Source organism: Talpa europaea, assembly GCF_964194135.1.
Source record: "Talpa europaea genome assembly, chromosome: 12".
Classification (NCBI taxonomy): domain Eukaryota; kingdom Metazoa; phylum Chordata; class Mammalia; order Eulipotyphla; family Talpidae; genus Talpa; species Talpa europaea.
In genome coordinates this window covers 63,712,991-63,725,304 of record NC_140079.1, presented here as the reverse complement: position 1 = coordinate 63,725,304, position 12,314 = coordinate 63,712,991, and the positions used below count along the sequence as shown (strand labels likewise).

The 12,314-nt window shown below is 39.7% G+C and overlaps 1 protein-coding gene across 1 annotated transcript in view; it reads right to left on the bottom strand.

Moving 5' to 3' along the window:
• Positions 1–252: 252 nt before the first annotated feature.
• NME7 (NME/NM23 family member 7) overlaps positions 253–12,314 on the bottom strand; it is a gene marked incomplete at both ends in the record, with an annotated part of 184,998 nt that continues 172,936 nt past the window's right edge. The window contains one exon of the mRNA XM_084250076.1: positions 253–285. Within this exon, the coding sequence (XP_084106202.1) occupies positions 253–285 (33 nt within the window). The remainder of the gene's footprint in view (positions 286–12,314) is intronic.

Genomic DNA, 12,314 nt, shown 5'->3' with positions numbered 1-12,314 from the left:
TTGAAAATAAATCTTTATTTTGGACTTTATAAAAAGCAATGCAGTACCCCATAGACTGGTGTTAAATGTTGTCTACAGTGCAAAATCCATGTTCTAACATATGTAATAATTGCCAGGAGTACAGTGCTCTTGTTGATCTTGTATTCAGTCAGGTTAAAACAACGGACAATAAATGAATGAACACATTCTTCATGTGTGTGATTCACTTTTGTCTCATTGCCCCAATTTGTGACTTTTTTACTTTCTGTACTGCTAGTTATCCAAGATCTTGAAGAAATACTGAACCTGAAAGAAAGACAAATACATGATTTCACTAGTTTGTGTGTAATTTCCGTCTTTTCCACCTGACAGAGTCCAAGGGGAGGGTCAGAACACTGGAATACCTAAGCAACCCCTTCCCCAAGAGACAATTAACTTAATCAGAGGCAGAGACTTAAATGAGTGAAGTTTTTTAAAGTTCAGGTTTAGAAAATGTTTTGCAGTGCTGCTTCATTTAGGTATGCCTGTTTAAAAAAAATAAAAATTGTTAGTAGTTCAGGTTTGTTTTATTTTTTAATGAGGTTACTATTGTGGTCAGTAAACTAAAAAGGTTCATGCCTTGCTTTTGGGTTCATGGTTTGGCCTAATTTCTTACTTAGCTATATTTCAAAATTAGCCTTCATATCAAGGAAGATTAAAAAAAAGCTGTCTGAAAAGCATTGTCTAGGTATAATTGAGCTGAAGATTTAGTATCATTTAACCAACCTAGAAAATACCCAGACTAAATCATGGCATCTTTCTGAAAATGGAAACCCTTTACAAGACCTCTGTGGCCAGAACTCCCTTTGGTGATAAGTGGAAATGCCTCTACAGTCGTGCTGCCCTCTGCACACAAGAGGCTACTGCCACTTCCATGACAGCACAGCTCATTCAGCTTAAATTCCACTAGACTGCTCTGCATCTAAAATCCTGCTGATTTGCTTCTCTTGTTTGCTCTTTAAAAATACCTGAACTATGATCGAGGACTTTCAGTGCCTGGGTGGTGGGTGTGGTGTTAGGGTAACATACACCTGAAGGGTGTGATCCTGTAAACTTTATACAGTGTTGTAAACCAATGTTGCCTCAATCTGAAATATATATATTACCTGAGAATTTGCTATCTCTAGAACAGCAAATCATGTGATGGCAAATTAATACCAAAGGAACAATGACTCCATTTGACAACTGCAAAGGAGACTGGGAAATGGCACAGCTGCAATGTTTGAGGAGCACCCTGTAGCAACTGAAGCCATACAGCAAAGCCTATCAACTAACAGCATATCCACATAAAGCTGTTTTTCTCAAAAGTAACCCACCCATTTATAGAAATAGACGGTATCATTCCTAAAACAAAATATGGTTTGTCTTGCCAAAACATTAACTCATTTTGTAGGTAGTACATGAGTGCTCAATGTGTGATGTTTATGGACAAGAAGTTTAAGGGAGATTTTTTTTTTTCAAATTGGAAAACAGCATGTACTTTTTGCGACTTTTCTAAGTTCACCTTGGTCAGACAAACTTAACCCCTTGGTTTCATAATGTACTGTGTAGCTTCTGTTCCGACCCGTTTGAGTGTGTGTGAACATGCAAGTTCACACTTTCTTTCCCCATTACCTCCAAGATTCTGTCCAAACTTTGTCTCCCTGTAAAGTCTCCAGACTTTCCCATCCATGATTTTTAGGGATCTATGACCAGTTGGAGACTGGGGCATGTGGTTCATATTCTTTGAGTCAACCACTATTTGTTGACTGCCTACACTGTGCCAAGTACCCTTTGAACAGCTAGAGAGGGATCCATGGGTGATCAAAACACGCAAATCTCTTCTTTTCCTCTGCAGCTCACATTCTAGTATTAAATGCTTGCATGTTTCTGGATCTCTTGTTCTATACATTTATCGTATTTTTCTCTTGTATTATCTATTATTGGTTTATTCCACTCGTTATATCTTGGATGTTGGCACAGTGACATCTAACTCTTTTGGATTATTTGATTGCTTGCACTTGTGGGAAAACCCCTTCCTAACTAAAGACGATATTCAGAAATGAAAAAAAAAAGTTCAACATCACTAACATAACAGAAACACAAAACCACGCTGAGATAGCAGGTACCCCTTTGAGAATTGCTGATATAAAAAAGAATGAAAGGGGATTTTTTTCTACTATACAAACAACTTGTTTTTTTAATATTAAGGTGGGGCTTTTTTTGCCTCCACCAAACCATCTGCGTCCATACCCCATCTGCCTCTATAACCCATCCTCCACCCTTTCCCCTATTCGTCTAGTAGCCATTATCTTTTTTTTTTTGACAAATTCAAATTTTTATTCTATTGTTTGCATGTAATTCTTTTTTTTTGTTGTTATTTATATTCCTCATTTGAAGTGAAACCATCCAATATCTGTCTTTCACTTTTTGGATGACTTCACCCAACATAATCACCTCAAGGTCCATCCATTTTGTGCCAATGCCACTACTTCATCTTTCTTCACAACTGTATAATATTCCACTGACTATATGCTCCACAGTTTCTCTAACCATTCACCTGTTGAAGGGCACTGGAGTTGGTTCCATGATTTGGCAGTTGTAAACAGTGCTGCTATGTATATAGGTGTATATAGATCTTTTTGTGTTTAGTTGTTTGGGTTATTTGGATAGACACCTAATAGAGGTATTACTGGGTCAAATGGGATTTTTTTTTTTAAAGATTTATTTATTCATTTATACAAGCACTGGGTACAGTCAGAAGCACAGAAGGGTGAGAGAATTCACCAGAGCCAGAGAAGGGAACAAAACAGGCAGACTGATGAAATACATTGCTGAGGGGAGCAGCGGGCAGCAGGAGAGGTCTGCGCGCCCTGTGGGACCCTCACCGGTGGCTGGGGATCGAACTGGCACTGCAGAGGCTGTGGACAGCTTCACAGCCCAGTGCTCAACCGCTGCGCCACCAGGCCACCAGGGGAGGCACTCAAATGGGATTTTCATGAGACATCTCCATACCATTTTCCACAGGGACTGTACCAGCTTGTATTCCTACCAATAGTGGATAAGAATTCCTTTTTCACCACAATTTGCAAACATTAAATTCCATTCTTTTTTATATGAGCCATTCTCACGGGCTCTACAGCCCTTCTTACCGTAGATCTACTATCTCAGTGTGGTTATAATTTGAATTTCTGCTATAATAATAATAGTGATATTGAACATTTTTTTTTCATTTGTCTATAGGCCATCTGAATGTCTTTAGCTAGGAAGGTGTTTTCACAGAAGTCCAACCAATCAAATAATCCTTCATGCCAAATATAGAATATATAAAGGAATACAGACTAAAAAGGGAATGAGTTTTTCAAAGGCAGTATTTCTCATAAATGGGCTCAAGTACTACTCAGAACCAAAGTATAGAATAGTTAATGAATAGAGGGGAAAAATCATATTCCCTGAAGCAATGTTTCAATGTCTTCAAATTCAGACCAATCTTCCTTTCAAATAAAAGGAGACAGACATTGGGCTCAAAACCTTTTTTGCAAAGCAATATTATCTAGCTAGAATCTAATAAATAACTTTCATTGTATTTACTTTACTACCTTTAACTAAGTATTAGTAATACAGTTTTCCATTTATGGCTGTAAAATGTATTCAAATAAAACAGGGGATGTATATGAACCAGTACATAAAATTTCAGATATTACTCAGATATAGTACAAATCATGAAAGTGCTATATGGTCAACTGAATGCACTTTGCCCAAAAGCACAACACTAACAGACCCAAGGTTCTCAATTCCATGCCTATTTGGGCACCATCTAGGTTGAACTGTGTTTTAGAACAATAGCAGGCCTGTGTGCCCCAGCTGTACTTATTACCAGAGGGAACTGCTCCAACTCTAAATTAAAAAATATTATCAGAGATCAGAGACTAAAGTTATCAGAATCTTTGAAGTTTAATGATAGATCAAACTCAGGCTTCTTAAAGGATTAGTAACACTTCAATATCAGTGTATATCTAACTGATGGAGGAGAATGAGGTTATTTTGAAAATCAAGGATTAAGGACCTTGTGAACACAGGGACACTATCCAAAGAGCATTAAAGAGCAGCTGTAATTGAATAAAGTGATCTTGGTTTCAAATTCAACAGAGAAAATGTGACTCCTTTTCTTCCCTAAGAGGGGACTAGCATTAACCAGACAATTTATCTGCCTTCCTCTAGACTGCTCTGGGAAAGATGACCAGGAAATAGAGACATGAGCCTGATATTCTCCCTAAAGGAAACAAAGTGGGTCACCCAAAATGAAACAGAGAGTGTTGGGCCAAGGCAGGTATCTTGGTTCAGATTTTAATCTATATTTTTCTCCCAGAGCATCAGTCTGAGAGACTGGGTATCTCATTAAGGTATTGACTCTTACTGACTACAGAATCTAGCAAATGAATTCCATATCTTAAGAAAAGGGTCATATTGTAATAAAGCTGTGATAAGCTATCTCTGGCTTGCTTCATCACAAAGTCTTTTTAAAAACTGGGCTTTCATAAAATCAGGACTCTGAGAAGCACCCTGTAAATGGCTATGTTTTCCAAGGAAATGCATGTCTTTCCCTAGTGTTGATTAGGTAGGGGTACTACCTCATCCAGGTAGAGGATGCCACAGGGTAATTTGAAACCCAACTATTCAGCCAACCAAAATGCCTCATATAGTCATTACTGAATCCCTCCTTTGGTTTAAGCACTTTGGGAACCAACTATTTTATTCCTGTGAGTGAAACATTTTATTACCTGTGAGATGAAATGAAAGGTGGCCCTTTTGTGCCCATAACTTGTTATAGGGATGGATGGTTATTACATTAGCCAGTGATGAAGAAGCATGCATGGAACAGTCCTGCAGCCATGGGAAGTGGAATTCATTCCTTTTGCTAAGGAGCAGGGGCTCTAAATTCACCAGTGCATTTCAACCAGGACATGAATTCTAATGATTCTGCACTAGGACATCTGCAAAGACTACAAGCACTTTTGGGTTACACTTCAGAAAATGAAATGCAGCATGAGAAGTGCTTAAAGAAACCTCTGCCTAGAGCTGGCCTTTCTTTTTCTTTCATTCACCAATTTTCCTGAGCCAACAACTATGTTGCCAGCACTGACTATGAACCAAGAGGAGTATCCAGAGAGACAAGATCCTTCTTCTCGTGCAATTTCTGCCTTCATACTTTTAAGTGGCCTGCTCTATTCCCATCTGTACTTTACTCCTGTTATCTTTTTCTTCGGCCAATCACTCATTTAACTAACATATATTAAACACATCCATTTATGATAACTCAATGAGGGGTGAGACAAGGTCCTCAGAAAGCTCATAACCTGCAAGAGGAAACCCCAGATGATCAAATACAATCACTATAAAGTGCTAAGGTGTAATTGGAAATAATTGTCAGTGAGGACACAAAATATTTCATAAAGGGGTCAACTTTTGAGTTCTGAGAATGAACTGGATTTGATATAGATTAAGGAACAGTAAATTTTAGCCTAACATTTACTCACTATGACAATGTGTTGTGACATTGCCCCTATTTATAAGAATTTGAAGGCTTGTTCTGTCTTTACCACTGTTAGATTTAAATAAGAACAATTATTTATATTTATTTACTACTTCATAATGTACATTCTAATATATACACCTTTTCTCTTTCACAATGGCTCTGTGAAGTTGGCCCCTCATCTCAATACAGATTAGGATCCTAAGATTTGGAGGTCTTGTGACTTCCCTCTATAATAAGCTGGGGAACTTGTGAAGTTAGTTGGACTGGAATTTAAACCTGTATCTTCCAACTCTAAAACTCAGTGACTCTGTGTTAGCTGATGACTATCTCTAAATAATTACAAAATCTGTAAAAATGGAATTCAAACATGAGTAAATTTTCTAGAATTGCTCCAAATGGAGGCTCAAGAAAAACTTCCAGAGACCTGCTCGTCTTTATCCTGAGTACAATGAGTAGCAAAAATCAATACTAGTGATTCTAGTCCTGTCCACAGCTCCTGCAAGGGAATTTCTAGTACAATGGAGTTAGCATGAAATCTCTCTGTACATTTATTAACTTTGGTTTGTATCAGAATCCGCAGCAGACTCAACTGCTACTGACACCCTGGAGTTCTACCAACAGCTGAAACAGACACTTTCAAGTGGAAATCAGGCATCTATGTTGCAATGGTTCCTAATATTGGTTAAACTTAAGAAATACTTGAAGCTTTTATTTTCCCCTTAAATAAGAATATAGATGTGCTCAAATATTTACAGAATACATATACCCCACTATCACAAAGTTCCAGCACTAAATTCACATATGTGTGCCTTGGCATTATACTAGCTAGCTTTACAGATAAAATCTAGTCAATCTGAGTTTGACTGGGTTACAATTTTGTTAGTGTTCCAAAGCAGGATGATTTTTAAATACATTCTTAAATATATCAGCCTATTTGGTAAAGAACTTTCAACTTTCAACTTTAAACTCACTGGAGTCCCTTATAGTCAGGATGGCTTTAGGGACTTCCACCCTGTGCTGTCTCACAAAGTCACATGTTTAGAAGCATTCGCTGTCTGGTCAAATGTTCCACCATCTCCCTCCTGAAATTCTCAACTTTTGAACAAGGGGTCCCACATTTTCATTCTACACCAGTTTTGCTTATAGCAGTGGGCCTCCATGCTAGGTCTGCTTATGTGTGGTTTTCCTGACTGAGTGGAATATGTGATTGAAAGTATTGCTTTTAAAATAAGCAATGAGAGGCCTCCGTGGTGGTGTAAGGGGTTAAGATGTAACCTATGAAGGGCCTCCCTGGTGGCGCAGGCAGTTGAGCGCAGCACTGTGAAGCTGTCCACAGCCTCTGCAATGCAGGTTTGATCCCGGCCAGTGGGCGAGAATCCCACATGGCACAGCAGATCTCTCCTGGCTCGCCCACTACTCCCCTCAGCAGTGTATTTCATCGGTCTGCCTGTTCTGTTCCCCGCTCTGTCTCTGGTGAATCCTCTCACCCTCCCACGCATCTGGCCTATACCCCAGTTCTTCTATATATAAATAAATAAATCTTAAAAAAAAAAAAAGACGCAACCTATGAAGCTAACTGCAGCCACTGCAGCATGAGTCAATCCCTGACCAGGGAGCAACCCACATGGTACAGCAGACCTCCCCTGACTTGCCTGCTGCTCCCCTAAGCACTGTGCTTCAGTCGATCTGCCTGTTCTGTTCCCCACTCTGTCTCTGGTGAATCCTCTCAACCCCCACCCCCGCACCTCTGGCCTTCGCCCCAGCTCTTATATGCATAAAAATAAATAAATCTTCAAAAAAAAAATAAAATAAGCAATGACACCATGCACAAAAACCAACTCAAAATGGATTAAAGAACTAGACATACGACCTGAAACCATAAAATACATAGAAGGAAATATAGGCAAAACACTACACGACATACACCTCAGTAACATCTTTAAAGACACGTCACCCAAAGCAGTGACAGTGAAGGCAAAGATAAACAGCTGGGACTACATCAAATTAAAGAGCTTCTGTACAGCAAAAGAGACAGAAACCAAAACAAAGAGACACCCCAACGATTGGGAGAACATTTTTGCACACAACACTAATGATAAAGGACTGATCACAAAAATCTACAAAGAGCTGATGAGACTCAACAAAAACAAAGTAAATAATCCAGTCAAAAAAATGGGCAGAAGAGCTAAAAAGAAACTTCTCCAAAGAGGAAACGCAAATGGCCAACAGGCATATGAAAAAATGTTCAACATCACTTGTAATCAGGGAAATGCAAATCAAAACTACAATGAGATACCATCTTACACCAGTGAGAATGGCACATTCATTTTTTAAAAAAAACTAGCAACGGGCCTCCCCGGTGGCACAGCGGTTGAGCGCTGGGTTGCGAAGCTGCCCTCAGCCTCCACAGCGCCAGTTCAATCCCCAGCTGCTCCCCGGCCACCGGAGGAGGGTCCCACATGGTGTGCAGACCTCTCCTGCTGCCCGCTGCTCCCCTCAGCAGTGTGCTTCAGTCCTTCTGCCTGCTCTGCTCCCCGCTCTGGCTCTGGTGAATTCTCTCACCCTCCTGCGCTTCTGACTGTACCCAGTGATTGTATAAATAAATAAAAATAAATCTTTAAAAAAAAAAAAACCTCCACTTTATAAAAAAAAAACAAAAAACAAAAACTAGCAACAACAAATGTTGGCAAGGATGTGGAGAAAAAGGAACTCTCCTGCACTGCTGGTGGGAGTGCAAACTGGTCCAACCACTATGGAGAGCTGTGTGGAGATTCCTCAAACTGCTAAAGATGGAGCTTCCATATGATTCAGCAATTCCACTCATAGATATTTACCCAAATGACACAGAAACATTCAAAAGGGCACCTGCACTCCTATGGTTATAGCAGCACTATTTACAATAGCTAAGCTATGGAAACAACCCAAATGCCCAAAAATAGATGACTGGATCAAGAAGATGTGATACATATACACCATGGAATATTACTCAGCAATCAAAAAAGATAAACTCATGTAATTTGCAGCAACATGGATAGAGCTGGAAGGGATCATGCTCAGCGAAATAAGCCAGAAAGAAAAGGAAAAATACCAGATGGTCTCGCTCATAGCAGGAATTTAGAAAACCTAAATAACGGACCAGAAAAAAGGCTAATTATAATAAAGTAAAAATCAAAATCAACAAGCAACTATAACCTAGAGTTGCACTATGGGAATGGGGAGGAGGGAGTAGGATCAAAACAAGGGGAGGTGTGAATTGTATGGGGACTATAACCAAGATGAAAATGCATACATTGTGCAAAAATGAAAAATGATGTAAAAATATATAAATTAAAAAAATAAAAAATAAATTAAATTTTTTTTTAATTAAATAAGCAATGAACAGATCTCTGGGGAGAGCTGGTGGGAAGGTACAGGGAGAGGATGGCTTTGGAAGATGAGCACTGGCAGACTCACCAGGAGAAACAGAGGTCCAGGGATCACAGGCCACAGACTAGAGCAAGGGTGAGGAGAGGAGGGCCTGTGCCATGGGGAGGGATGCAGGAGGCTGCCAGCAAGTGCACACTGAGGCTGGAGGACTTAGCAAACCTCTTAGCAAACCTCTTCTGCATTCCCTTGATCTTCCCTCTCCAAGTCACCACTTAATTCCAGCTCCCAAAATATGGAGTCAGAAGTGGACATTTGAGGAACAAGGTGGCTAAAGTCAGTCCAGGATTCTCCAGACGGCCTTGATAGAAAGATGAAAAATCCATCCTTGCCCGCTATTGCTGTTAGCATGGAAAGTTCTTAGGCTGCAGACATAGCCCCTAAAATCTACTTATAGGTTACTAAAAAATAAAAAAGTTGAATTGACATCATCATGAGAGTATCCCTTCATGTTTACCTTCTCCATAGGTTCAGAGGTGATACTTGAAATGTTTGAAGACAAAATAAAAATTTCACATTAAAATGACTATATGTTTCAGTAATTTTGTAAACCCAACATTCTCAAAATTCTTTTTTTAAAGACTTCTTGATTCCTTTGCATGCCTACTAATGGGAACAACTCTCTTTTTAAAGCTGGATGGTAATTACTCCTCAACCCAGAATAGAGTGGTGCTGAGCTTTCTCTCAACAGGAATGATATGCCTTTTTTCCTAATATAATTAAAGATGCAGGAGTCCTTTTAAGAAATACATTCTAAAATTGTGCTTTGTAACTCATCATTAGCTGGCCTTTTCTGCTTCAAGGAGGGTTTGGTTGTAGCTAGTCCCTCTGCAGTCCCTCGAAACATGTAAAAATATGTAGATGTTTGTTACCACTATTTACCTCTTCTCTCACCCCCAACAATAAAAAATGACTCCAAGTTGCTATACATCAGTATGAGTCATGGCTAATTTTTCCATTTTCACATTTTAATTTTTACTTATCTTAAAAAATGAAGTCCTTGCTACATACTAGATGCTTTATTTTTCTTTAAAGAGTTATTTATTCATGCATACAAGAGCTGGGGTATAGGCCAGAGGCGTGGTGGGCGAGAGGATTCAGCAGAGACAGAGTGGGGAGCAAAACAGACAGACTGACTGAAATACACTGCTGAGGGGAGCAGTGGGCGAGACAGGAGAGGTCTGCCCGCCATGTCAGGGATTGAACTTGTGCTGCAGAGGCTGCGGACAGCTTCATAGGTTGCATCCCAACCCCTTGTGCCACCAGGGAGGCCCAACATACTAGATGCTTTAACAGATTTATCTTGAGTAATCCTTACAATTAACCTTAAAAAGTAGATATTACTATACCCATTTTTCAGTTGATGAAACTGAGGTTTTAGAGTTAGTTTGCCCAAGGACACACAGTTCTGTTTAGTGCCTCAAATTCTGACTAGGCTGGTGGGAGCTCCCACTAGGGATGGAAACCAGCTGTTGAGGTCTGACTCCTGAACTTGCCATTTACCAGCCTGATGATGGATCAGGACATCCTCACAATGCTGGAGCCCATGCTGCTGGATAGTGAGGAAGCCATGTGTTTCTGAGCAACTCCATCATGATCTGAGAGGCCAAACTGCCAGGGCAACACCTGCCCAGCAGAGAAGAGCTTATGTAATTGATCCGGTCAATGAACCACAAAGACAGACTGAGAACCTCTGTAAAGTCAGTAAAGAGACATGAGAACCAAATGCAACATATGATCCTTGATTAGATCCTAGATGTGAGACATTTTCTTTTGCTACTAAAAACATTGAATGAGACCAGTGAGGTTTTAATGTCCATACATAGATAACAGTACTGTAGTAATTTCCTGATTTCCAATTATTGTTCCATGATGATAGAAGAGAATATTTGTTTTTAGGAAATGGACACTGAAGTATTGAGAGACTAAGGGAATTATGTCTGCATTTTACTATCATGCATATAAATTAATACACACATGTGCAAAAGGAAAGACTGAAGAGGATAATTAAGCAGCATGGTAAAACATTAACATTTAACAAATACGGGTAAAGGATTTTTTAGAAATTCTTTGTAATATTTTTGCAACTTACCTATGAGCTTGAAATTAAGTCAAAATAGGATGATAAAAATATTAAGCAGTGAAAGAGTACAGTGAAAGAGTACTAAATTGGGACTTGAGTGTGATTCTAGCCACTAGTTCTTTTAGGCAAGTCATATAAACTCAGCCTCTTTCCTAATCTAAAAACTTATGATAATAAAACCTACCTCATTGAGAGGAATGTGTATATAAGTTTATGGGTGGACTTCCAAAGTCATAGCACAATGTACACATCACACATTTTCACAAAGCAGCTTTGGTCGTCTCGGCTACAAGTCAGTCACAGTGAAGTTACAGGTGGGGCCACTAAAGTGGGATTATGAGATTATATCAGGGACAAACCGCAGGTGTACTTGACACTTTATATTAGAAATTTATTTTTGCTGACTCCCCACAGAAGAAAATTTTGTTTTTAAATAGGGAATTTATTGTGTCCTTTAAATTAAAAAAAAAATGCCCTTAAAAAGAAAACGTGAATATAATGATCAGTTCTAGAAATTTGTGATTTCAATCTTGCTGTATATCAGAATCATCCTCTGGAGTTTTAAAAACAACAAATAGATGTTGGGCATCTCTGCAGTCTGAGTCATTAGGACTTGGGGTAGCCATGGACACCAGCAATTTTTAATAGCTCTGCAGATACTCTGAAGTTTACTGGGGTTGCAAACCACTGCCCTAGATAGTCACTAAAGGTAGATGCCCCAGAAATCAGGACTGGACCCAAGCCCATCTGACATTGTAAGTGATCTCAAGGAAAGAATGAAGCCTCCCAGTTAACATGGCACTCATAGAACAATGGAGGCTCCTGGCATGTGTGTGCCAAGGTGATGGGTAAGACCTCATGTAATGAAATGGGGAATGTGGGCAAAAAGGAGGCAGTGAACTTTGACAGGGTCATCTTGGAATTTACCAAGACTTAAAACAGGCTCATGGAATGAATTCTATAGACAATAAACAGTGACTCAGAAAAGGACTCTTGGAGTGCTGTCCTGGTGGTTCCTTAAAACTGGGGCCCAAAGGGGCCATCAATGCTGACTGATCTCAGAAAGGATATTGGAAATAAGACCAGGGAATTACAGTACTCTTTAAACACACACACACACGCACACACACGGTGGTATTAGATTCTTAAGAAGTTCTTGGGCCTCCCCAGTGGCGCAGCGGTTGAGCGCTGGGCTGCAAAGCTGCTCACAGCCTCTGCAGTGCCGGTTCAATCCGGCGAGGGTCCCACATGGTGCGCAGACCTCTCCTGCTGTGC